This window comes from Mytilus galloprovincialis, chromosome 7 (genome assembly GCF_965363235.1).
Source record: "Mytilus galloprovincialis chromosome 7, xbMytGall1.hap1.1, whole genome shotgun sequence".
NCBI lineage: Eukaryota > Metazoa > Mollusca > Bivalvia > Mytilida > Mytilidae > Mytilus > Mytilus galloprovincialis.
Window position 1 is genome coordinate 95,131,172 of NC_134844.1, and position 26,399 is coordinate 95,157,570.

Here is a 26,399-nt window from a genome sequence, read left to right on the forward strand (position 1 = left end):
GGTATTAAAATATCCCAATTTAAAGTAAAGAAGAAATGATTGCACTCTTTTCCAGTTAAACTAGATTAAAAGTTTCATTATCTTTTAAATCTTGGTCTATTTCTGAAATTAATTCTTACATACTTTTGATTTTTTAACCCTGTATGCTAACATTGCCCATTGGAAATCTTAAAATTGTCTGTATACACATTGAACGACAAAAATATGTGACGTATACATTTTCTAACGTCAGACACGCGAAATTTTTTTTTTAAATTGTAACCTGATGATGACGGCTGTACCCATATTTTAACTATTTTATGTATGTCTGTTTAGTCACGGATCATTGTAAATATAACGGAATTTGATGAGACTGTCGTACATAGTGAGAGGTTTAATCCACCATTTTCTACATTTGGAAATGCCTGTACCAAGTCAGGAATATGACAGTTGTTGTCCATTCGTTTTTGATAAGTTTTGTCATTTGATTTTGCCATGTGATAAGGGACTTTCCGTTTTGAATTTTCTCTGAGTTCAGTATTTTTGTGATTTTACTTTTTAAAATACAAAAGTAAGTTATATAACTTTTACAAAAGAGATATCCAGTTCACCATACTATATTTGCATTCCAAATGTCAAAGTCATCAAATGAGATGTATGTACCTGTTTCTGTTAAAGTAGCTTTTTTAGCCTTTGTTATAACTTATTCCCTCCAAAAAGAACTCATCAGATCCACAAGGTTAGCTCGCGTCTGATATAGTAAACCATAAGACATGTAGATTTGATGAAATCTTTTGAAATGTTGTACATTACACTACAGGGAGATAACTCTGTAAAAATCACCTGAACGTTTTATTACGTTCTATTGTTATCGAGATGATAAGCTTCTCAATGTCTTTATTTGTGTTTGTCAAACTGACATATATCCATGATTTTATTCCGATAAAGCCCGTGATTTAAATTTCCTTGAATTTTTATACCTATGTCAAGGGTCAAAGAAAATATTTTGTAATAATTCTATGAACATTTAACGAGTCAAATCAATTTAAGTCAAGGTGCTTACATTAGTATCACTTTAAAGGAACGATTAGTATAATCAGTGACACTAAAAAAAATCGGAAAGAAGAATGAGATACAAAGTTATACAACATTGCAAACAAGAGAAAGTTGAAATACTTAATGAACATAAACCTAAAAAATACCTGTCCCAACAAATACCTGTGCATTTGATTTTTCATGTCAGCACAAAAGTATGGCGTTTGATAAAAATTAAAACTAGCAAGCTAACTGATTTATTCTATTATCAAAATATCATCTGAAGCTGTTCACTAAGTACTGATACATTATATTATTAAAATATCATCTGAAGCTGCTCACTAAGTACTGATTCATTATATTATAAAAATATCATCTGAAGCTGCTTACTAAGTACTGATTTATTATATTATCAAAATATCATCTGAAGCTACTCACTAAGTACTGATTCATTATATTATCAAAATATCATCTGAAGCTGCTCACTACATGTAAGTACTGATTTATTATATTATCAAAATATCATCTGAAGCTGATCACCAAGTACTAATTTGTCATATTATCGAAACATTCTTCTGGTTTTGTATACTAAGAACTGATTCAATTTATAATCGAAACATTCTTTTGGTTTTTGTATACTAAGAACTGATTCAATTTATAATGAAACATTCTCCTGGTTTTTTATACTAAAAACTGATTCAATTTATAATCGAAACATTATTCTAATGCGGCTTACTTAGAACTGATTTATTATATTATCGAAACATTCTTCTGATGCTGCACTGAGAACTGATTTATTATATTATCGAAACATTCTTCTGATGCTGCACTGAGTACTGATTTATCATATTATCGGAACATTCTTCTAATGCTGCACTTAGTACTGATTTATTTTACTATCGGAGCATTCCTGAAATGCGGCTCACTTAGAACTGATTTATCATATTATCGGAACATTCTTCTAATGCTGCACTTAGTACTGATTTATTATTATATTATCGGAACATTCCTCTAATGCAACTCACTTAGAACTGATTTATCATATTATCGGAACATTCTTCTAATACTGCACTTAGTACTAATTTATTATATCATCGGAACATTCCTCTAATGCGGCTCAATTAAAACTGATTTATCATATTATCGGAACATTCTTCTAATGCTGCACTTAAAACTTATTTATTGTATTATCGAAACATTATTCTAATGCGGCTCACTTAGAACTGATTTATTATATTATCGAAACATTCTTCTGATGCTGCACTGAGTACTGATTTATTATATTATCGAAACATTCTTCTGATGCTGCACTGAGTACTGATTAATTATATTATCGAAACATTCTTCTGATGCTGCACTGAGTACTGATTTATTATATTATCGAAACATTCTTCTGATGCTCTGCACAAAGTACTTAATCAGTAATGTTAGTTGGTCATCATGTTTTACCCCTTTTTGTCTTAAGGATTTCTGCGCATTCATTACAATAACAGTAAACATATTCATTAAACCAAACACAAATATAAATATGAACAAAAGTATAAAAAGAGGACCTAATTGTGGATGAAATTCAAGATATTGATTATAATTGACAATCCTGAAAGTACATTCTATAAGGACCATCAAACTGTCTCCGAATGATCTATAACCAGCTAATGATGCCCCAAGCAACAAATGCCCACAACACGCAAACGCTAACAATGAAATGACATAGATAAAAAAGAAATATTTTAAAGGTTTTTTTACATGTTCCATCAATGAAAATAGGTATTTCAATTTCTGATTCAGCATTAAAAGTTTCAGTAGTTTTATCATTATAATAACGGTTAACAAAGCCAAAATGTAAAATAAAATGCAATCCCAAAGGATTGCAAGACTAAAATTAATGTAGCTGTCTTTACCATCACTTCTATACTGCTGGATTATGTGTGTTATCATTCTAAATCTCTCTATAAAAATCGCCATTGAAGTATAGCACAATATTAACATCAACATGGAAAGTTTGTTCCAAAACCTTTTAAAGTACATTTTTAAACCGACCAGTCTTATCTTTTTGATCTCAATATAAGACACGACAATCGTCAAAAGAAAAAATACTATCTCAAACACCAAACTGGTAATTTCTTTACTAGTGGAGTAGTGGGATAAAGGTGTTGTATATATCTGAAATGATGTTGTTACTGTACCAGGACTGCTATACTCAAACACTATCATAACTGAACTATACATGTTAACATTGGGATTATACAAGACGAATTCTATGAAAAAAGCTCTTGTTCTTGTGTCAATCCATGACTTAAGCATTAACTCTGAAATCTTTAGAAAAGACGAAGGACCTGTGTTCATGTCAACCAAATAACCACCCCCACCATATATTGCCCGTTCGCCTAGATATGGTACAGACTCTAAGTCCCAAGCATTTTGGAAGGACCATTCATCAGTGGCTGGCACTAGTTGTGACTGAATCTGCCACGACTTGTTGTAATTGTCATTGTCATCATTTACGGTGTTCAATGTAGATGTACATTTCATGTCAAGATGGTCCAAGCCAAACAGTTTCCTTAACTTATCTGGAAAATTACAGCTGTCTAAAAAAAAAAGGTGTTCATGAAAACAAGAATTTTTCTATTTTCATGTAGAAACATTCACAGTGAATATAAATAAACTCATCACAGATACCCGGATGTTAGTAAATAAACTCATCACAGATACCCGGATGTTAGTAAATAAACTCATCACAGATACCCGGATGTTAGTAAATAAACTCATCACAGATACCAGGAATAAATTTTGTATATACGCCAGACTCGTGTTTCGTCTACAAAAGACTCATCAGTGACGCTCGATTCACAAAAAGTGTTTAAAAGGCCAAATAAAGTACGAATTTGAAAAGAATTGAGGAACAAAATTCCTAAAAGTTTGTCCAAATACAGCTTAAGTAATCTATTCCTGGGGTAGAAAAGCCTTAGTTTTTTTTTTAAATTTAAAAGTTTTGAAAATAGTGACAAGACTACATGAACATTCATCAAACTAAAGGTTGTTTGATAATGGCGCAACCTTTCGGTTGTAAAAAATATCTTAATTAGAAAAAAAATTGACAGATATTATTTTACCAGGTTAATCCCTAAAAAGTATGTAATTTTAAATCTGATCTGTAATATAACTGTGTGAAACTATAATACTTATGTTGAAATGTGCATCAAATATTTACATTTAAAGAAATAGTTTTTGTTATTTTTGTTATTATTGTTTATAGTAACATAGCTATATTTTGTATAATGTCAATTTCATCATGGAACACTTTCTCCTCAATCAGGGGTCCATTAAAGAATGAAAATAAGTTTAGAACCTCGCCCTTCCCCAGTTTCTCAGCCTCATACAAAAATATTTTCCTGACATTGACCTTATATTGTTTACCTCTTTTAACCCTTATCTGTCGCAGACGAAATTTTCCTATAAGTAGAAAATCATTTTCTGGAATCTTCTTTGACATGTCATAAGGTATTGTTCTACTCAATGGAGGAATAACACTTTCGTTGATATAAGTCCAAATATCACCACGTGTCTTAACCTACAAAATAATATTTAGATATAAGAAGTAAAATTTCAAACAGCATTCACTATTAAATTTTGAGTCCACAAGCTCGAAGCTCAATTTTTTGAAAATTTGAATTGGATTTTGATGGCTTGTTGAACATAACTTTATAAGTGTAAAAGCAAGTTTACAAGCCAATGAAAAGAAGAAAAATAATTTTTATTTAGCTTTGTATCTATAGAAATACTTTAACTGCGAAATACAGATAGATGAAGGTTGTAACCAATTTTGAGACTTAACTCGTCTATACGTTGATTGATATGTATTGTGTAAATTTAAATGTTCAAACATGATACGGCCCTGTAAAGTTAAGTGACGCACATTTGATATGTGATTTACTTGTATAACAGGTTGTTTGAAGGGAGGGAGATTTGTAGTTTTATCTATAATTGTTTGATGATAAGTATTCTGAACAATTGAGTGCTCAGAATATTTATTATAAACATCATAGGAAAGACTGCAACTTTCATGACATCTTCGCTAGCCAAGGATTACGAGTCAGTACCCTACTCTCCAATCTTGGCAGATCAAGCCAGCATTTGAGATTTAACGGTTGTGTCTTTGTGAAGCAACGAAAAAAAATATTGTTATTCCAACATTTTGCGCGAAAAAAATGCACTGAAAATCCAATTAGTTGATTTAGAAATGCTAGACTGTCATTAAATATCGTCTCATGTATGAGGGTAAAGACTTGATGCACAAACTGCATGTGACAATTGTTTCTTACATTATCTACATTTTCACGTGATCACCATATAGACATTTTTATAAATAAACGGTTTTTTCAGATCTCCATTGATTATTGATTATCGTGCATTGACAAATGATAAACATTCAAACAAATTTATAATTGCACATATATAGGAGTATTTAAACAAGTTTATAATTGAATATATATATATATATATGAGCGAATCTATGTTGTTTTAAACGTTGAGTAATTGCATAACACGGAATATAAACCACGATTAGATGCTATGAATTTAAAAAAAAAATCATATTAAACGGTGGCGGGTTGCCCTTTTTATAAGCCCCCTAAATTCGCCACTGATACAATAAAACCCTTTTGAATACCATCTTTATATTTTATGCAAAAAGAGAAAACAGAGATACCGGCTTAATTAAAGGTATGTGAGTTTGGTTATCATGTTTATTCTCATCAATTGGTATTTTGTCTCGTCGCAATGCTAAACCAAGACGTGAAACCATTATCTTATGGTACCAGAATATCTAACATGGTTGCATACATGATTAATTAGTGCAGAGCAGTTTAAATTCTTTTCCTGATCGTCCATCAATAAATAAATAAGTTGATAGTTAATATTTTACATGAAGCTGTAAGTAAACGTGCTTTACTACTGTTATAAAAGAGTGGTGTAAGATATTAGAGAGGACAGTCAAACTCATAAATTGAAACTATTGACAACTCCTTGGCTAAAAAAGAAGAAGGAAAACAGACAAATAATAATACCCAAGACAAAACATAGAAAAACTAAAGACTAAGGAACACGGACCCCGCCAAAAATAGGGGTGATATCAGGTACTCCGGAAAGGTTAGCAGATCCTGCTCCACATTCGAAACCCGTCGAGTTACTAATGTTACTAAATTATTATGATGACACAATCATACTGCATCTTCTTAATTAACCGGATTTTTGTGACAAAAATGTCGGTTATTGATTTGGGGATGTACGGCAGGCGGGCGGCAATCAAATGTTGTCCGTGCATTAACTCATGAACCGTTCAACCAAAGCTTTTAAAATTTTAATATGTTGTTACTGACAACTAAATGAAGGTCAAGTTCAATAATGGCGATTTTGACTTTTACCGTTCAGGAGTTATGGTTCTTGAAAGATTGGAAAAATGAAGTTTCCAGTCATGTCCGTGCATTTACGCATGAACTGTTCTACCAAAGCTTCCCATTTAAACTTAGTTTGGAGATAGTTTAATAATGTAAACGTTTCGCTTTCGAAAAAGGTGTCCTCCTTATTATGAAAAGTACCCGTTAAAAATAAATTAAACAGACAGACAATGTAAGAATGCATGTTCACGTTGCCCACAAAAAAACCCGTGTCCTCTACAAAAGAAAACTGGGTCTTCATTTAAAAAAAAAACATTGTCAAAACCAGTTAACCAATAAAACATTGTAAAATGTCTCCCCTGATTTTATCTGTTTACAAGGTTTAGTAACAAGACGGTTGATGCATTAAAAGCAGGAGAAACTTATTTGTTGGCTTATCCTGTCTCGCTCCCAATGGAGATTATTAAATTCTCATTTGTTTAAAAAAAAATGTAGTTGTATCTTATTGATGGATTTATGAGATTGTTCAGTCTAAATAAACTCATCATAGATACCAGGACTAAATTTTGTATATACGCCAGACGCGCGTTTCGTCTTCAAAAGACTCATCAGTGACGCTCAAATCCAAAAAAGTTAAAAAGGTCAAATAAAGTACGAAGTTGAAGAGCATTAAGGACCAAAATTCCTAAAAGTTATGCCAAATACAGCTAATTTGCCTTTTGACTTGTTTGGCTTTGTAAATATTTTGATATGAGCGTCGCTGATGAGTCTTATGTAGACGAAACGCGCGTCTGGCGTACTAAATTATAATCCTGGTACCTTTGATAACTATTGACTAATGGTTTATGATTGATCCTTTGTTTATTTCTTTCTTGTTTGTATTACTTACATGTTTTAATGTATTTTGGATAAAGATATTATTGATATCTTGAGACTGCATGAAACATTTCTCCACTGGTCGATGGCTGTGAACAACAAATAACAACATAAATGTGAAAAACACGTAAAGAATTATATCTTGGAGATTTGTCTGGATTTTTTCTTTTAAATCAAGTTCTTGTTTAGCTTTCTTCAAATCTTTTTTCGAAGCATGTCCTGGGATAATTGTCTTCGTATTACTTCTTTTCTGCAATAATGTATTGTTTTCTGGAATGAAAAGATAATTGTTTCAATAGATTCATTTAGAAAATATTTAGTTTTTCTATACTGATATAAGAAACTTGTATCACTATGTCTATATAAAAAAAAATGTTGGGTAGAGTCTGGTTTTATGGCTACCCAAACATCCAATCTCAGAGTGTCAATTTATTTCTTAATTGGTTACTCAAACATGCATACATAATACTATCGCATTTTACACAAAATAATTTCTTTAAGAGAAATCAAAGCGCTAAAATTTAGAAATTATATAATCTTGCTTACTATATATTAACTTTGGCACATACCTTTATGTATTTCTTGTTATGATATTTGCGCAATGATAACACATACATGTATCTATGATCTATAAAATCTCATATCAAATGCACCCTATCTTTCACTCCTCTTTTACATCGAAGAATAACTATAAACTATCTTAATTAGCATGCTGTTGTCTGCTCTATGGTCGGGTTGTTGTCTCTTTGGCACATTCCCCATTTCCATTCTCAATTTTATCATTAGAACAGTTTTACAACATTTTGAAATTTAATTTTTTATATCACGCTTAAAGCGTCACATAACTGACAAATTTGACATTTTGTTTTTGGAATATAACTTTTAACTGGTTATTGACATTCTAATAGATTTTGGAAACAAGTAAACTGGTCATGCTGGTATTTAACCGGTTGGTTTTGGCGCTTTTAATAGTAACCTAGAACTTAACCTAAATAGAATATGCTGCAATACATACAATTTTCATTTTTTTTCTTTCTGATTCCTCCTTTATAAATCCTTTGCAATATCCCCGTATAAGGAAAATAACACATATGAGGTATCGGTTGACAATTTCGGCAGTAATGACTTTTTTGTTGATCTTGTTTTGATGATCATTTTGCTATTAAAAGTTGCTTTTAAGGTCAAGAACTCCTATGTGTAGTCTTTTTTTTTCTTCTAATGTGAATAAACAGTTGTCTGATCTTAACATTCTTTTCACCAAAATTTATCCTTGTCAAATTTTATCATTATAAGATGTTACCAGACGACAATTGTCAATTTGCCATGTTAGTTGCAGTTTTCTTTACATTTTTTTAATGGATACCTTAAAAATTATTGTGACCCAATTTAGTATCATACAATGATGTAGACGATTTTTGTGAATTATAACGGCCGACCGTCGCCCATGGACGAAAAAGAGCTCACTTCACCTTTCGGGTAAAGCGAGCATCAAATGACCGAATTCATCTCCCAAAAGGTACAACGAAGGCCATTATAAATTTATAAATTGGTAGTTTGTAATTGTTTCAATAGTTCTATTCCGTCATAATTTTTATACGTTTACAACTTTTGCAATTTATTATGATCATAGCTTCTTAGTTTAACTGTAACATAGGAATCGTTTGGCTGACATTGTGTACAGAGCATGATAATGGAGAGGATTCCGGAAATTATCTGTATAAAAAAGGAAAGAAAAAACAAAAATCTGTATGTGTATTCACAATATTTATTATATATATTTGTGAAATTAATTTGTTATAGATAATATTATATCTTTCCAAATGATGCTTCCCTAAGCTATTAGGTAAACTAACATGAGGGATACTAAGTAATAAGCTGTAAACTTAGTAAATTGTTACAGCAAATATGCAATAAAGATATTGTTACGTTAAAAAATAATTGTGTGCAGAGCTGAAAATGTCTACCCTGTCACAAAAATTGTCTCGCTTGTCCAAAATTACAAACACTTTTTAATTGTTTTCATGAGTAACGGATTGTTCATTATCTTCAGATAAACTCATCATAGATACCAGGATTAAAAATTTATATTTACGTCAGACGCACGTTTCGTCTAAAATAGTCTCATCAGTTACGCTCGAATCAAAAAATATTTAAAAGGCCAAATAGAGTACGAAGTTGAAGAGCATGGAGGACCAAAAATTCCAAAACGTTTTGCCAAATAAAGCTAATGTAAAAGAAATAAATCCACAATTAAATGTCTGTCACAAGTCAGCCTGTAATTCAGTAGTTGTCCTTTATTTACGTGTTACATATATGTTTTTTGTTTATTTTTTTGTACACAAGTAAGGTCGTTAGTTTTCTGGTTTGAAATGTTTTACACATGTTATTTTGGGGCCTTTTGTAGCTGACTATGCGGTATGGGGTTTACTCATTTTTAAAGGTCGTACTGTGACCTATAGTTGTTAAGTTCTGTGTCATTTGATCTCTCGTGGAGAGTTGTCTCATTGGCATTCATACCAACCTCATATTCATTGAAGTTTTTTTTTACCCAAAAATATTAACTTTTGTTTGATTGCACAAACAAACCAAGCATTTCGAGTGAATTATATTTACAATCATTCCTACTGAGGATTCATCATTATTCGTTGGATTTTCGTGGGTTTCGTGGGTACAGTGGAACCATGAATTCAAATGAACAAATTTTCTATAGGTTTTGCATGCACAGATTGACAAAGCATGAAAATAAAATATCCACGAAAATGCAAGTTTTCCTCAATCCACGAAAAAAAAAATGAATCCACAGTAATGAGAAAGTCCATTGACAACTCCGATGAAAAACACACAACCAGAACGAAACTCAAACTTTTTTTGTTACACTTTATTTTTCACGCATCGGTGACAATACAATGGAATTTGATGCGACTGTCATACAAGTGAGAGGTTTAACTAGCTATAAAACCAGGTTCAATCCACCATTTTCTACATTTGAAAATGCCTGTACCAAGTCAGGAATATGACAGTTCTTGTCCATTCGTTTTTGATGCGTTTTGTTATTTGATTTTGCCATGTGATTATGGACTTTCCGAATTGATTTTCCTCTGAGTTCAGTATTTTTGTGATTTTACTTTTTAATCCAAATATCTTATCAATTTAGTCAAAGGTTATGCACCAAATAAAATTTCTTAGTACTAGTAGTTTTCTATGTCAACGAACCACACCATCCAAAACATAACTCAAATTATATATGTATCTTTTTATTATATGACTATTTGTAAGTATCTAATCTCTAGTTAAAGAAAAAGTGCAGAAACTAAATTAATCCAGCATATAAAGAAACTGTCTTACGGACTGACTTGCTGATGAGCAGACATAACGCAAACTTATCGTGACTTATGGCGTAACCGATAGACGATGTGACTTATGGCGTCACCGATAGGAGAGGTGACTTATGGCGTCACCGATGAAGAGGTGACTAATGGCGTCACCGATGAAGAGGTGACTAATGGCGTCACCGATGAAGAGGTGACTTATTGCGTCATAAATAAGAGGTGGCTTATGGCGTCACCGATAGGGCAGGTGACTTATGGCGTCACCGATAGGAGCGATAGCAGAGGTGACTTATGGCGTCCCCGATAGGAGAGGTGACTTATGGCTTCACCGATAGGAGAAGTGAGTTATGGCGTCACCGACAGGAGAGGTGACTTACGGCGTTAACGATAGAAGACTAACACTATTAGTAACTACACAAAAAATTAACAAACTTACTTTCTGGTTTGTGTACAATCAAGGCTGGAGCCGAATCAATTTTGATCTCTCGTTTCAATATAAATGTGAACAACATGGCAAAAAACACAACATTGATAGGCTCCATTAAAAAGACATCATCAACAAATGCTGTAAGAAAGGAAACTAGCCAATTCAAACTTTCATAGTAGCCATATTTTAATCCGTACAGCATAACAAAATATGACGAAACCAACGATGTCAAAATAGTTGTGGTCCATGCAATGTATATAACCCACCATGGAAACCTGAAAATAATAAGTTTGAATAAAAATACAGGGAAACCTGTTCAAACCGAATCTTGCATCAATCGAAATCATGTCTAATCAAAACATGTTTTTAAGTCCAGTATATCAAACTTTATGAGATGTTAACATGTTCAAACCTAACAAAATATTTGGCCCCGAAGAGGTTCAGTTTAGACAGGTTTCACTGTATGTAGTTATATCAATATATAAATATCGTTTAATAGATATAGGAAGATGTGGTGTGAGTGCAAATGAGACAACTCTCCGTCCAAATAACAATTTATAAAAGTAAACCATTATAGGTCAATGTACGGCCTTTAACACGGAGCCTTGGCTCACACCGAAGAACAAGCTATAAAGGGCCTCAAAATTACTAGTGTAAAACCATTCAAACGGGAAAACCAACGGTTTAATCAATATAAAAAAACACGTATAAATTACATAAACAAACGACAACTACTGTACATCAGATTCCTGACTTACGACAGGTGCAAACATTTGCAGCGGGATTAAACGTTTTAATGGTACCAAACCTTCTCCCTTTTTCTGAAACAATAGCATAACATCACAAAAAAAAAACACATGATAAAATATTAATTGGCAGTCTTAACTCAATCAAAAAACGTAAATTAACACACTATGAACGAATAAATTTGATCTGCGATATCTGAATGCAATTGCACAGTTTAAGTACTGATATGAAAAGATCTCAAGGCGTTGATAACAAGTATGTAGTTATTTTGATTTACAAATGTCATAAAGAACTGATATGTAAAGATCCAAAACATTATGATTATAAGAGGTATTTCGATCAACTAATATTAACTACAATACCCTTCCCGTTTCACGAAGGTAACCTACCGAATTAGACTATTTACTGGAATTGTAATAACATAAGCAACACGATGGGTGCCACATGTGGAGCAGGATCTGCTTACCCTTCCGGAGCACCTGAGATCACCCCAGTTTTTGGTGGCGTTCGTGTTGCTAAGTCGAGAGTTTTCTATGTTGTCTGTACTATTATTTGTCTGTTTGTCTTTTTATTTTTAGCCATGACGTTGTCAGTTTATTTTTTATCTATGAGTTTGACTATCCCTCTTGTATCTTTCGCACCTCTTTTAAGAGAAAAGTATAAGAACAGAAATACCGAACTCCAATTAAACATTGGAACAGAGAGTCTGTAAGAGAACTGGGAAAGATTTCGATGTATACAGAAGAATACATGGCAAAATCCGTATCGTATGCTGTATTATCCCTTGAAACCAATATCAGTCCAGAGGGCCGAAGATCCCGAATGTTGATATTGGTCGAGTGGTGATACAGTATGCGATACGTATTATTCTGTTTATCATATATTTCGATAGAATTAGATTCATATGATTTCCTCTTTTTTTTAATTCATCCGAAATTATAGCTAGAAAAGAACATAATGATTTTCCTGTATTTTTCCAGCTTGCTTGTTTTTTTAATGACTTCCTTATTTGCTTAATGTCCACATCGTAATGTCCCCTATAACCTTATTACATTCTTAATATACGTGAAAGACCATGTATTAAAATCTTCCACTTACGATCCTATCCTAAGGGTAATACTTCAACTAAAATTAATAGTTATCAAATAAATATCATAAGATGTGGAAATGTTTAAAGTTTTATTGTTTAATTGCGATGGTGTGGTTCATGATCACTTTAATTTTCTGACGAGGTGAACAGCAAGAAAAATAGTTCTTGAAAAGTTTGCTATCTATTCTCACCAAATTATATTGTAAAAATTTCTACATCTTATTGTGTTTTTAGTTTTCCTGGGTAATAATTTATGGAAAAATATCGATTTTAGTTGAAATGATAGGATATTTTTTTTAGTGGAACTCATTTTTTTCTTATGCAAGGAAATACAGCAACTGGACGTCATATGTTAAACGTTGACGTCATTCGAATTATGACGTCACGCCAGGTATGCAATACGGGTTTTGCTATACGATACGGGGTATGGGATACGAGTTTAGCTATGCGATATGGGGTATACGATACAGGGTAGGTGATGCAGAGTGGAAAAAAGAACCTTTATTAGATATACAAAATTGCTGTATTTCGCATAAAATATTTGATAAAAGAAAATAACGTGTTTGCTCTTCGATATTTTAAAAACTTATAGATGAGGAACAGCAGTAAAAGCCATTTTTCTTTGTTTTTTGTGTGTTGTTTGCTGCGCATGTATTGATTTGGTTTCATAGATGACTACCATCGTTTTACTACTTTATGTATAATTAACCTAGCTTTACAAATAGGCTGAGCCATCTAATGCACACCATTGTGATACAAGAAACAGATAATGAAATTAGTTAACTTACATCCATCGTTTTACTGCAACAATTTCATTATCCGTTTTATCTGATCCTTTTTCATCACTTGTCGTTTGACGGTTAACATCAATTTCCATATATCGTTCTTTATGTAGCTGTTTTGTTTTCGATCGCACAAAAAGTTCAATGATGGCAAAGTTTATAGGAAACATTATTATACTACTTTCCAAACCAATGATAAAGTCTTTCAGCGAAAATTCAAATTGAATACTGGCTACATCAGAACTAATCGTTTCGTCAGTCGGAATTCCATGAAACATTAGACAGGACAACATTGTACAAAACAATAAAGACAATGCGCATGATAATCTTTGAGCCCTCGTAAAATTACTACATGGTGGTTTTGAGATTATACTGATCCACAAATGCCCTCTACGTAAATCTTGACTTGTTCTAAGGAAAAACTGTTGCTTCAATTCGTAACCTGACTTGATTGACAAACACACTTTAGCAGTACCACTCTGAATTCCAAGCCAATTATCGTAGTAGAAATTAAATACTTTTTTAGTTTGCAAGTCTTGTATGATTATTCTTGAAAGAAACCTAAAACATAATAAACAAATTATTTTACTCCATGTACATTTTTCTTCAATCGATAATCTATAAAACACGAATGTATACTTTTTATTGAACTGATTCAGATAAGAAACAATATCAAATAAGTACTTCAAAAAACAAATAGTATGTACATCTATGTCCTTAAGTTTTATTATTGGAAATCATACCACATATTTTTTTATAGAACCAAGAAACATAGGACGACAACGTCGGGCTATAAAAACTCAAATGCAAGGAAGGCAGCCAACTCACTTCTAAAAATAGAAACAAAATTCAAGAAAATCTTTAAAGAAAACAAAAAATATAATAAATTTGCACTTTTTTTTAATAAAAGAGGAACGAAAGATACCAAAGGGACAGTCAAACTCATCAATCTAAAATAAACTGACAACGCCATGTCAGTAATAATGTAATAAACTGAGGTTGGTAGCAGTTTGTCAGTATATATTACTTTTTAATTAATTGTTCAGATTTGGGACAATTGAAAGCTTGCTATTTTGTAAATCTGTCCTTTGTTTAAGATTCTATGTTGACGACCTCCATATTGGTTATCTGCAGTTTTCCTTTGTTCAACTATGTATGTTAACGAGCTCATTATAGGTTATCTGTCCTTTGTTTAAGTTTATATGTTGATAACCTCATTATGGGTTATCTTTCCTTTGTTTAAGATTGTATGTTGAAGACTTTGTTATGTTTTTTTTTTGCTATTTGATAAAGTTGTCCTTTGTTTAACTGTACATCTGTCAAGAATGATTTAGCTTTGTACCGGTAAAATAAATATAAACTGCACCTCTGTCGAGAATGATTTAGCTTTGTACAGGTAAAATAAATATAAACTATACATCTGTTGAGAATGATTTAGCTTTGTATAGGTAAAATAAATATAAACTGTACATCTGTCGAGAATGATTTAACTTTGTACCGGTAAAATAAATATAAACTGTACATCTGTCAAAAATGATTTAACTATGTACCGGTAAAATAAATATAAACTGTAAATGTGTCAAGAATGATTTACCTTTGTACCGGTAATTAGTTATCAAAGGTACCAGGATTATAATTGAGTACGCCAGACGCGCGTTTCGTCTACATAAGACTCATCAGTGACGCTCATATCAAAGTATTTATAAAGCCAAAAAAGTATAAAGTTGAAGAGCATTGTGGATCCAAAATTCCAAAAAGTTGTGCCAAATACGGCTAAGGTAATCTATGCCTGAGATAAGAAAATCCTTAGTTTTTCGAAAAATTCAAAAGTTTTGTAAACAGAAAATTTATAAAAATGACCACATTATTGATATTCATGTAAATAAATATAAACTGTACATCTGTCAAGAATGATTTACTTTTGTATAGGTAAAATAGATATAAACTGTATCTCAGTCAAGAATGATTTAACTTTGTACCGGTAAAATAAATATGAACTGTACATCTGTAGAGAATGATACAACTCTGTTGAGAATGATTTAACTTTGTACCGGTAAAATAAATATAAACTGTACATCTGTAGAGAATGATTTAACTTTGTACAGGTAAAATAAATATAAACTGTACATCTGTAGAGAATGGTTTAACTTTTTACCGGTAAAATATAAGTAAACTGAAAAGCTGTCGAGAATAATTCAACTTTGTACCGGAAAGATGGTAATTAAATAAACTTCTTTAAAGATTTCTACATTTTACAACTGTTGAAATGAATTTAATTTTACATTTTTGCGATATAGTATATAAACTGTCCTTCTGTACAGATATACATAACAGAAAATATATCTTTGAAAATGGCACAACATACATATATACGGTTGTAGTAAGTTTATAGTTTATCTCTTTGTTTACAGACGGTCAGCATTTTATGTAGCGTTAATTTCAATTTCGTTGTATGTTCATATTTGCAACTGTACAGTTAGCGGGCATTTTAACAATTGCACATTATGATTACTTTACGAAGGTAGCTGTTTTTTTGGAAGTCATTAAGCCACCTTTTATATCCTAAATTTATTGATTTGGAATTGCTTAAACTGTTAAACTCAAATCGCAAATACAAAATTGCTATTTTCGAAGCCTCAGTTTAGATTTTAAATCATATTGATTTTTTTTTGATAACCTTTATACGACATTTTTTCCAAACCAAGTTCTCTCATTTAGGCTAATAGTTCTATTTCAAATTATATTCTGTTAACTTTTTAATCAAATGTATAACGTTTTAATTGACATATGATATTATATCAGAATAATATTTCGAACAGAATCGAAATATTTCGAAATAAACATAAGATGTGGTATGAGTACCAATAAAAAATTCTCCATCAAAGTCATAATTAGTAAAAGTAAACCTTTATAGGTCAAAGCACAGTCTTCAACATAGAGTCTTGGCTCACACCGAACAGCAAGCTATGAAGGGTTTAAAAAAATGACTAGTGTAAAATAATTCAAACGGGAAACCAACGGTTAAATCTATAAAAATATATTTACACATAAGTGCATACAAACCATGATGGCGAGGAACCACTGTTGTCGTGCCATACAATTACATTCACCATATCTCCTATATCGTAGGAAGAAGTAATTAGAAACCAGTCTTCCCCACCAGATGTAAACAAAACCTGCGGTGATGAGGTCCTACTTAAACAATGTCTTGCACTTTGTCCATTGTTGCCTTTTATGTAGCACGAAACATTGGCCGTAGTTCTAGCATCATACCGCCATCCAGTGACAATGCACATAAGATACTTAAACGGGTCAGAAGGATCACTTGGAAAGGGTGTCACTATACCATCCTACAAAAAATATACTATGTAATAGATATCATGAAAAACCTATCGTGGTTCCTAAAATTGTCTCTTTGAATCACATATAACTAGTAAGGTGGTACCCAACACTTAAACTAAAATTAATTTGGCTCGTTTAATTTTCTTACTTTGACCCTTTTACAAAAATATAAAAATTTCAAAAAATTTGAACCAACCGTTTTATCAGAAAAATTACACTGGTTATATAGCAGTTTGGCAAACACTTATTTTGATCATTGAGAAGCTTAATATTCCCTTAACAACACAACGTAATTAAAACGTTTAGCTGATTTTACACAGTTATCTCCCTGTAGTGTTAGGTACCACCTTAAATCGTTATTGAACTGGACATTTGATTTCATGATTCCAATATGAAAGAGCAGGACATTGTTAAATAATGACTCTGTCTAAGGAACAGACTTCCAAATGTCCTAAAAATATCCATTCATCATTAAACTAAATATAGAGTTAAGATATTATGAACACTACAGTCTGGTTGTTGTGTCGTAGTTCTCCTCTTTTATTGAATATGTTGCACTTAGTTTCTGTTTTATTGCCGGGATTTGTTTTGACTCAGTTGATTTATAAATTTTGAACAGCGGTATACTACTGTTGCCTTTATTTTGATAATGCTGTGTTTTGCTTCATTTAACTTTAAACCTTGATAAACTGACTTCTTGCTGTGATTCTGTATGTGCCTGTCTAAAGTCAAATGCTTGGTTTGCTATCCAGCATACATTTTTTTTAATTTTTTATTTACAGTTTCACGTCAAAACATTCGGTGGTACCCTTCATAAAACATGTTTGTGGATTGTTAGTCTACGATGGTAGCAAGTGCTAAGTAGTCTTTGCTTTAATTTGCCACTAATATAATTTATGAAAGTTTTTTTTCTTTAAGTTTATGTGAAATATGTTCTACTACTATTAATAAACAAAGTCTATAACTCCCTCTACCAATTTTGATTAAAAATGATTATAGTTATCATTTATATTTTGGTCTTATTGCTTATGGTTTTGAACGTTCCGTATGAAAGAAACTCCATCAAAGCGTCACACAATTTCAATTATTATGCTGTAAGGTGGTACATGTACAGGGAGATAACTCTATAAAATTCAGCTGAACATTTTACTCAAGTTTTATTGTTAAGGAAATATAAAGCTTTTCAATAATCAAAATTAGTGCTTTTTAAACTGCTATATAAGCAATACTTATTTTTGATAAAGTGGTTGGTTCAACTTTTTGGAAATTTTTATATCTTTGTCAAAGGGTCAAAGTAAATATTTTGTCAAACTTTTATGAAAATTAAATGAACCAAACTAATATTAGTCAAGGTGTTTGTTACCACTATAATGTTAAATTTATTTACAAAAAAAAAGTAAAATCTCAAAAAATACTGAACATCAAGGAAAATTCAAAACGGAAATTCCCTTATCAAATGGCGAAATCAAAAGCTCAAACACATCAAACGAAAGGATAACAACAGTCATATTCCTGACTTGATTTAGGCATTTTCTTATGTAGAAAATATTTCTTATGTAGAAAATGGGGGACTGAACCCGATTTTATAGCTAGCTAAACCTGTTACTTACAAAATTTGAATCCTTGCGATCAGCTTGCCTTGCCCTGTAAAGACCCAGAAAATATATCAACCAGACCAATATCACTACTGTTACTACAACTGGGTTGTCAAAGAACGTCAGAAATAGTAAAGCATCTTGAAATGGATCCACAATATTCGGTAATACGAAAACTCCTCCAGCAAAATCGGTAAGATGATCACATTCACACTCTAATGTTTCGCTTGATGAAACAGGTGAAACCTGTAAATATAAGTCGCCATAAATGATAAATGAGTATATAATGGTATGACGATTGGTACATTCCTGCAAGAAATTTTGATTTTATTAACGTCAGCATTAAAACCAACAACTGTTCTGTAACCATTTTTGGTCTATTGATGTCTGCTTTTATCAAACTATTAAGGTAGCACAATAAAAGATTTTTTTACTTCCAATCCCAAACCTTTAAAATGCTGTAACTTTCTTACAACTGTATATGAATTAATAAAAAAGGAATATGGACAAAGGTAATGAATAATCCTTTAAATGAATGCAACATTTTGTTATGCAATCATAAAATGTAATCAATTATTATTCAATTAACGGTAAAATCTTGGTCAGTTCACTTGAATGCATTTATCTCTTTCATCTCTATAGCTACACAAGAAATTTTAACGTTATCTTAAGCAACACAGCTGGAGCTTCAAAAGGGTGTCTCAAATTATCGATATCGTATTCCATTCTCTCATAAATTTGTTATTAGTGTAAACTTCCTTACCACATAAAAGTAGATAATGTATGATAAGGTGTAAAATGTGATCTATACTTTCTATCCAAAATCTGAGACACCCTTTTGTGGATAATGACTCAAGGAACAACATATAATAAAATCTACCCTCTCGGGGGATCCACGAAGAAGCTAATTTCAATTGAAAGTGGAAATTTATTGTAAAATTTTGTAGACACAGTTATCATTATGATTGATTACATAATTGTTTTATAATACTAACATTGCATTAATTTGAAAGAGTAATCTGTTAGCTATCCATAGATACCCCTATTATAAATTTTTAAGCATTATAACGAAAGTTACAGCATTTTAAAACTGGGGAATTGGAGGTATAAAATCTTTGTATTGTGCTGCCTTAAATCTTAATTACCCATTATGTTCCTTCTAGAAGCTAGCGACTTGTGGTACTGATAGCGGAAACAATTTGATATTGCTGTCAAAATTATTTTCATATGGCATGTATTGATCTTTGTGTATTTAAAGTTAATGGTCATCTGTGTAAGTTTGTTTTATGAATTTCAGATTTAAGACAAATGTCTTGATATAAACAGTATTCAAATTGTCTTGATGATGTGTTATTCGTTGATGTTTGATTTTGTAATTTGTAACAACGTCTGTTTTTTCTGGGTTTTTCTATAAGTCGCCTGTCATTTGTTTATGTGGTTCAGTGATAGTGTTTTAGATGTTTGTGATTCCTGTAATTCTGTTTGGAAAAATCCAGAAAATCACTGTTATCATTTGACTTAGCACTTATTGGAAATCACACAAGTTGTTGTCTCATCATCTCGAATACGGATTTAAAAGTTCAAACCTAAGCTATTATTTACAACTTTCCAAAATAGAAGTAGTATAAACAAATATTTGTCAACCAACTTAGTTTCACCTCGCGAGTAGAAAAATAACGTAAATGTAAATCGTCGCGAATATGTAAAATTTGGACATCTCCTTATCCTTATTCCATTTCCATTTTGCATCATTTCAGCAGCGCCTTCATACGGTATTCCCTGGCTTGCATTTCCTATCATAATTACCTTTAAAGAGGGTTGCTGCTCAAAAGGAAGCTATTAAACCAAGAGTTCAAAATGGTAAAGTTGAGATGATTATCCCTTTGTTAATTTTACAGACGCCATCACGAGTTAGTTCACCGTCATTGAATAACAGTTTCACAGATGACATCGGAAATGTTCCTTGTCATTACTCCAATTCCCTGCCCTTTTCACGAATACGACTATTTACCGGGTTTGTAATAACATGAGCAACACGCAGGGTGCAACATGTAGAGTAGAATCTGCTTACTCTTCCGGAGCACCTGAGATCACCCCTAGTTTTTTGGGGTGTTTGTGTTGCTAAGTCTTTAGTTGTCTATCTTGAGTCTTGTGTACTGTGATTTGTCTGTTTGTCTGTTCCTTTTTAGCCATGAGGTTATCAGTTTATTTTAGATCTATGACCTTGACTGCCCTTTTTGTATTTTTGACCCCTCAGTTCTAAGTCGACATACTGCCCGCGAAATTTAAAAACTCTTTGATTTAACATTTGCTCAATTGTATTGCGATTTCAAAATTTCTAGTATTTTTATAAATTTACAAATACAAATATTTTTTTAAACACAAGAATATATGATTTAAATTTCATAGGTCATATTTACAAACGTACAAATGAATGAAACTCTACCGAAGGTATGAACTTACTTTGCTCAATATCAAAATTAGTGGCTCAAGAAAGTCTGTTATAAATATTTTTAATATCATGGTAATACAGCGAAATCAAATACACGCAATTTGTCAGCAACACCGATTTCACGAATATGATACATGCACAAAAAGTACACTTACAATATACGGTATAAAAACTTTGCAATTGGTGTTTAATGTGTCTGTCAGTAAAATTCAGTCAGTTGTGTTGCAAGTCTGTCATGTGTATTTTCACAAATTGGACTTCGCTAGATCAAAAGTATTGTCCTATTTATTATAACCTAGTATGTATTAGCATGATGATGTGGTATGAGTGCAAGTGAGACAACTCTCCATCTAAGTCAAAATGTGTAAAAAGTAAACATTGATAGGTATCAATACGGTCTTCAACACAGAGCCTTAGCTCACACCGAAAAGCAATTGTCAAGGGCTCCAAAATGATTTATGTAAAACAATTCAACCAGACAAACCAACGGTCTAATCTATATAAAAAACGAGAATCGAGAAACACTAATGAATAACACCAACAAACGACAACACTGACCTACGGGCTCCAGATAGATTTATGCAAATGTAGCAGGTTTAAACGTTTTAAAAAGCGCGAACCGTCATCTAAGCTGAATCAGCAGTTAAACACTACAACATGAAGACATAAAAAGATACACTATGATATATCGATTGAAAGGCGTAACTCGATCATAAAGAAATACAAAGAATAAGCTAAGCTAACTCTCTCAGTTATCCTTAGATGATTAGAAAAATGTCACAATATAAATAAAGGTACACTTTAAAAAAAATAACCTTGGACATTATTATGCCTGCGTGGGTTACTCTGTGTGACTTTCCAGTGGGATGTTTTGATAGCTATAAAATTAGCTGCAACTCACCATTTTCTAAAGAAATGCCTGCACCAAGTCCGGATTTTGACAGTTGATTTTTAACCGGTTTTTTGTTGGTCGATAACGTTTGATTTTTTCAGTTTATAAGGACATCTCCATTGTTTGGTATTTTCTCCATTGTTTGGTATTTTCGTTATACCTTTTTTTTTCAAATTTAGATCACAAATTAACTATTTCAATATTATAGTTTTTTAAAAAGACGACTCCTAAAGTAACCCCTTTTTCATAAGATAAGCATCCCCTGTTTTTATATATTAATACCTGACATCCCTCTGGAACCCATTTTCCGATAGTGTTATTCCAATATCGACAATTAATGGCAGTCGAAGAAATTTTAACAGATATATTCTGACTAATATTTCCATTGCTTCTATCGTTGATGATAACTCCTATACTCCAGTATAGCGATTTCTTTTCAGGTTCTTTTAAAAATGCTATTTGTGTATTACTAATGAGTGTCCCATTTTCCGCATCTGACAAAGACACCTGTTTATGAAATTCTATTGCAATCTTTACTGACATATTATACTGTGGACCATCTGTCATAAGCTTCAACATGTAAAACATATTCGCTGGCTGTTTCACTTTAAGACGTATGAAGTTATCTTCTTGGGAATTCAAAATAAATTCGCTGTATTTTTCGTTTCCTGTATAAAAAGAAAAATAACAATACATATTTATTAAAATATTTTTTTTTATTTATAATTGAATGAAACATTCCAAATAAAAACAGTTGCGAATGCAATATGATGGTTGTCGTTCTTCATTTAAAATATTTTTAATCAACATTTTTCTTATAACAGGTCAACAATAGCACAGTAAATAGTTATCAAAGGTACCAGGATTATAATTTAGTACGCCAGACGCGCGTTTCGTCTTCAAAAGACTCATCAGGACGCTCATATCAAAGTATTTTTAAAGCCAAACAAGTACAAAGTTGAAGAGCATTGAGGATCCTAAATTCCAAAAGGTTGTGCCAAATACGGCTAAGGTAATCTATGCCTGGGATAAGAAAATCCTTAGTTTTTCGAAAAATTCACAGTTTTGTAATCAGGAAATTTCTAAAAAAAAAAAAAAAAAGACCACATTATTGATATTCATATCAACACCGAAGTGTTGACTACTGGTCTGGTGATACTCTCGGGGACGAAACGTCCACCAGCAATGAAAGCAGACAAAACCAAATACATTGTTGCTGTAATACTGACACAACAACATGTACCACACATGTACCACATATATGCGCTGCTTCAAAAACATTTTCATAGAGAAAGTGTCTTGGTGGCATGTATATCTCTTGATAATGATTCATTGAATTGATAAGTTATCATACGTCAAGCTTTGTTGACTTTATATGACGTTTCACATTGTTATTATATACAATTACTAAGTTTTAATGACGTTGATACAATGATGTATCAACTTAGATATATGATATTCATCGGCCAAGGATGAATGTCATATCTCTTGGGTTCATATATCATTGTATAAACTGAAGTCAAAATTTGTTTTATTATATTACTTCTCCAATAAGAAAATAACTGTATTGTATTTTAAGCTTGGCTATCTTAAAACGTAGATTTTACTATTGCAAATTGAGTTTACCTAGCGACGGACATTTGCTTCAGTTCAATTTAAGTGGAAGTCATTTCATGTCTAGCCTATAACTTATCTCGACTTGAGCTGAAAAATTCATACCTTAAATTGCATATAGGCATGGTAAGAGCTTACTGGTTTCAGGAAGTTTAATACTACAAAACTAATACTTCTGATCTGAACAATAGAACAAATTTGCCCTCCTATTATGATTGTTTATACTTTTTGTTATCATACAAAAAAAACTTTAACAGTTTCATACAGCGGTATACTACTGTTGCCTTTATTCTACAGTAATTCCAATACCCCAGGCTTTCTGATTTTTCTGAGCAATCACAAAATGTTTCAAGATAGAAAAAATAATATTAACCCAAGGTTCTCTTCCAGCTTATTTTCCCGAGATCACAAATAACGTCAAAATTAATTGTCGCGAACATGTAAAACTTGTATCTTTCCTTATTATGCTACATCAAGTAAATTAGAAAATCGCAAAATTAAATAGGCGAAAAGTGAACAAGAAAGGTTAAAACGCAAAACAAATTCATCGCGAAAATAAGTTTGTTTACAGTATTTGTCTTTGTGCGTATTCGTATTTGTGTTTGGGCGTATTCGTATTTGTAAACCTTTATCTACTATTGTTTACAGTATTTGTGTTTGGGCGTCTTCGTATTTGTAAACCTTTATCTACTATTGTTTACAGTATTTGTGTTTGGGCGTCTTCGTATTTGTAAACCTTTATCTACTATTGTTTACAGCACAATTCATAACAAATAAATGTTTTGAATGACACCGATATTTGGGTTTAACTCAAACAGCTACATATTGTATAATTAAGTATAAAGAAGAGTTCAGTTCCCATCCCATCATTATCATGTATCCTTTTTTCTGATGTTTATAGATTCTTACTTCCAATAGGTATGTCAATGATGATAGGCTTTGGTAATTTAGTTACACCAAGTGTTTTCTGGTTTAAATCCTTAAGAATTAGCGATATCATTGGGGAATTAATGTATGCAGATGACTTATCCCAAGATCTTGGATTCTTGTCTGAGAAAAGCATCTGTAATAGAAAAAGGAGAATTAATGTATGCAGACGACTTGTCCCAAGATCTTTGTTTCTTGTCTGAGGAAAATATTTGTAGTAGAAAAAAGGAGAATTAATGTATGCAGACGACTTGTCCAATGTTCTTGAATTCTTGTCTAAGGAAAGCATATGTAATAGAAAAGGGAAATTATTAATTGCAGACGACTTGTCCCCAGATCTTGGATTCTTGTCTGAGAAAAACGTGTGTAATAGAAAAAGGAAATTATTAATTGCAGACGACTTGTCCCCAGATTTTGGATTCTTGTCTGAGTAAAGCATCTGTAATAGAAAAAAGTGTCATCCCCACCGCATTGACATTTAAAAAAAATAGAAAACCCCAGCCAAATATACAATTGGAATTAACCTTGTAACCACAACCAGTATCAATCAGAAAAATTGCCCAAAAAACACATCATACATACATATTACTGTCTTGTAAACAGGGTTTCTCCTGGGTCAATTATTTTTTTCGCCACCTCTTTCGCCAAAACAATATATTTTTCGCCACTTTAATATTTTTTTCGCCAAGTAGCACAAATATATTTTTCTTTTAAAATTTGACATCGACCCCCCTCCACCCCCCCCCCCCCCCAACAAAAAGTGGTTTTTACAACAAAACGAAACATTTTACCACTTGAAATGTATCCCTCGTGTAAGGTGTAGTCATTACATTGAAGTGTTACTCTCATGCCAACCTAACCTTTTGAATAGATTTCTTCATAACGACAGTTTTCTTTTCTAGACCATCGTAAATAAGTAAAACTATGCTTGAAACATTGAAACACGTGTGTCACTGAAACGACTTTAAAGTACCCACTCAAATCAATTATCTATATCAAAGTTAAATGATAAAGTTTTAAATCAGAGACCTTTCTTGCCTTTGAAGATTTTTCGTCATAACAACAGTTTTCTTTTCTTGACTATCATTAAAAGAAGGATCGAGAGGAAGCGTCAACATTTTGCTTCAACACGTGCGTCGCAAAGTGGCAAAATCCTGTTTGTGACATGTGACGGACGACATTTAACCATATCATTTCATATAATACAATCAACACCTTTATTAATTAGTCCTTTGATGTCGATAGCTATAAATGCGATCAGCTGATAATTGATTTTCTGATAAAATCTTAACGAGTTCAAGGTTAATTCCGAGTATTGTCTGATCGGGTATAGTCCGAGAAACCCGAAAAAGATAAATAAACAAGACGACTGAAAATAAATTGTTATATATATTTCTTTCGCCAAATTCTTTCGCCAATGACAAATTTTAATAGCCACAATTATTATTTTTTCGCAAATTGCGAAAATGGCGACCGCCAGCGGAAACCCTGCTTGTAACACCGTAATAGATATGTGAACCCAGTGTTTACATCTTGTACATATTACTGTCTTGTAACACCGTGTAATAGATATGTGAACCCAGTGTTTACATCTTGTACATATTACTGTCTTGTAACACCGTGTAATAGATATGTGAACCCAGTGTTTACATCTTGTTCAAGGAAACACCATTCATCTTTCCTAAATATTCAAATATGAACACCCAAATAAAAAATAGAAGTGTCCTCCTTGAAGGTAGCATAGTATGTTCATGCACAGCCCTAATAGACTGTCATTAACATGAACAAGATTGTGTTTAGCATTTCATTTCAATGAGATAATTGATTTTGATAAATACTTCAACAGTACCAAATGAAAAAGAGAATCACTGACCTTATGTTGTTAAAAAAAACAACACATATCATACTACCAGTAA

The 26,399-nt window shown here is 32.1% G+C and overlaps 1 protein-coding gene across 1 annotated transcript in view; it reads right to left on the reverse strand.

Annotated features, from left to right (window-relative positions):
- Nucleotides 1–1,263: 1,263 nt before the first annotated feature.
- The window catches only part of LOC143084016 (polycystin-1-like protein 2), a 46,669-nt gene continuing 21,533 nt past the window's right edge, over nt 1,264–26,399 (reverse strand). Inside the window, exons 7-15 of the mRNA XM_076260428.1 lie at nt 24,466–24,619; nt 22,225–22,610; nt 18,614–18,844; nt 16,725–17,011; nt 13,668–14,222; nt 11,052–11,317; nt 7,300–7,556; nt 4,432–4,585; nt 1,264–3,602 (exon numbers count right to left, since the gene is read on the reverse strand). Coding sequence (XP_076116543.1) covers nt 2,392–3,602; nt 4,432–4,585; nt 7,300–7,556; nt 11,052–11,317; nt 13,668–14,222; nt 16,725–17,011; nt 18,614–18,844; nt 22,225–22,610; nt 24,466–24,619 — 3,501 coding nt within the window. The 3' untranslated portion in view covers nt 1,264–2,391. The remainder of the gene's footprint in view (nt 3,603–4,431; nt 4,586–7,299; nt 7,557–11,051; nt 11,318–13,667; nt 14,223–16,724; nt 17,012–18,613; nt 18,845–22,224; nt 22,611–24,465; nt 24,620–26,399) is intronic.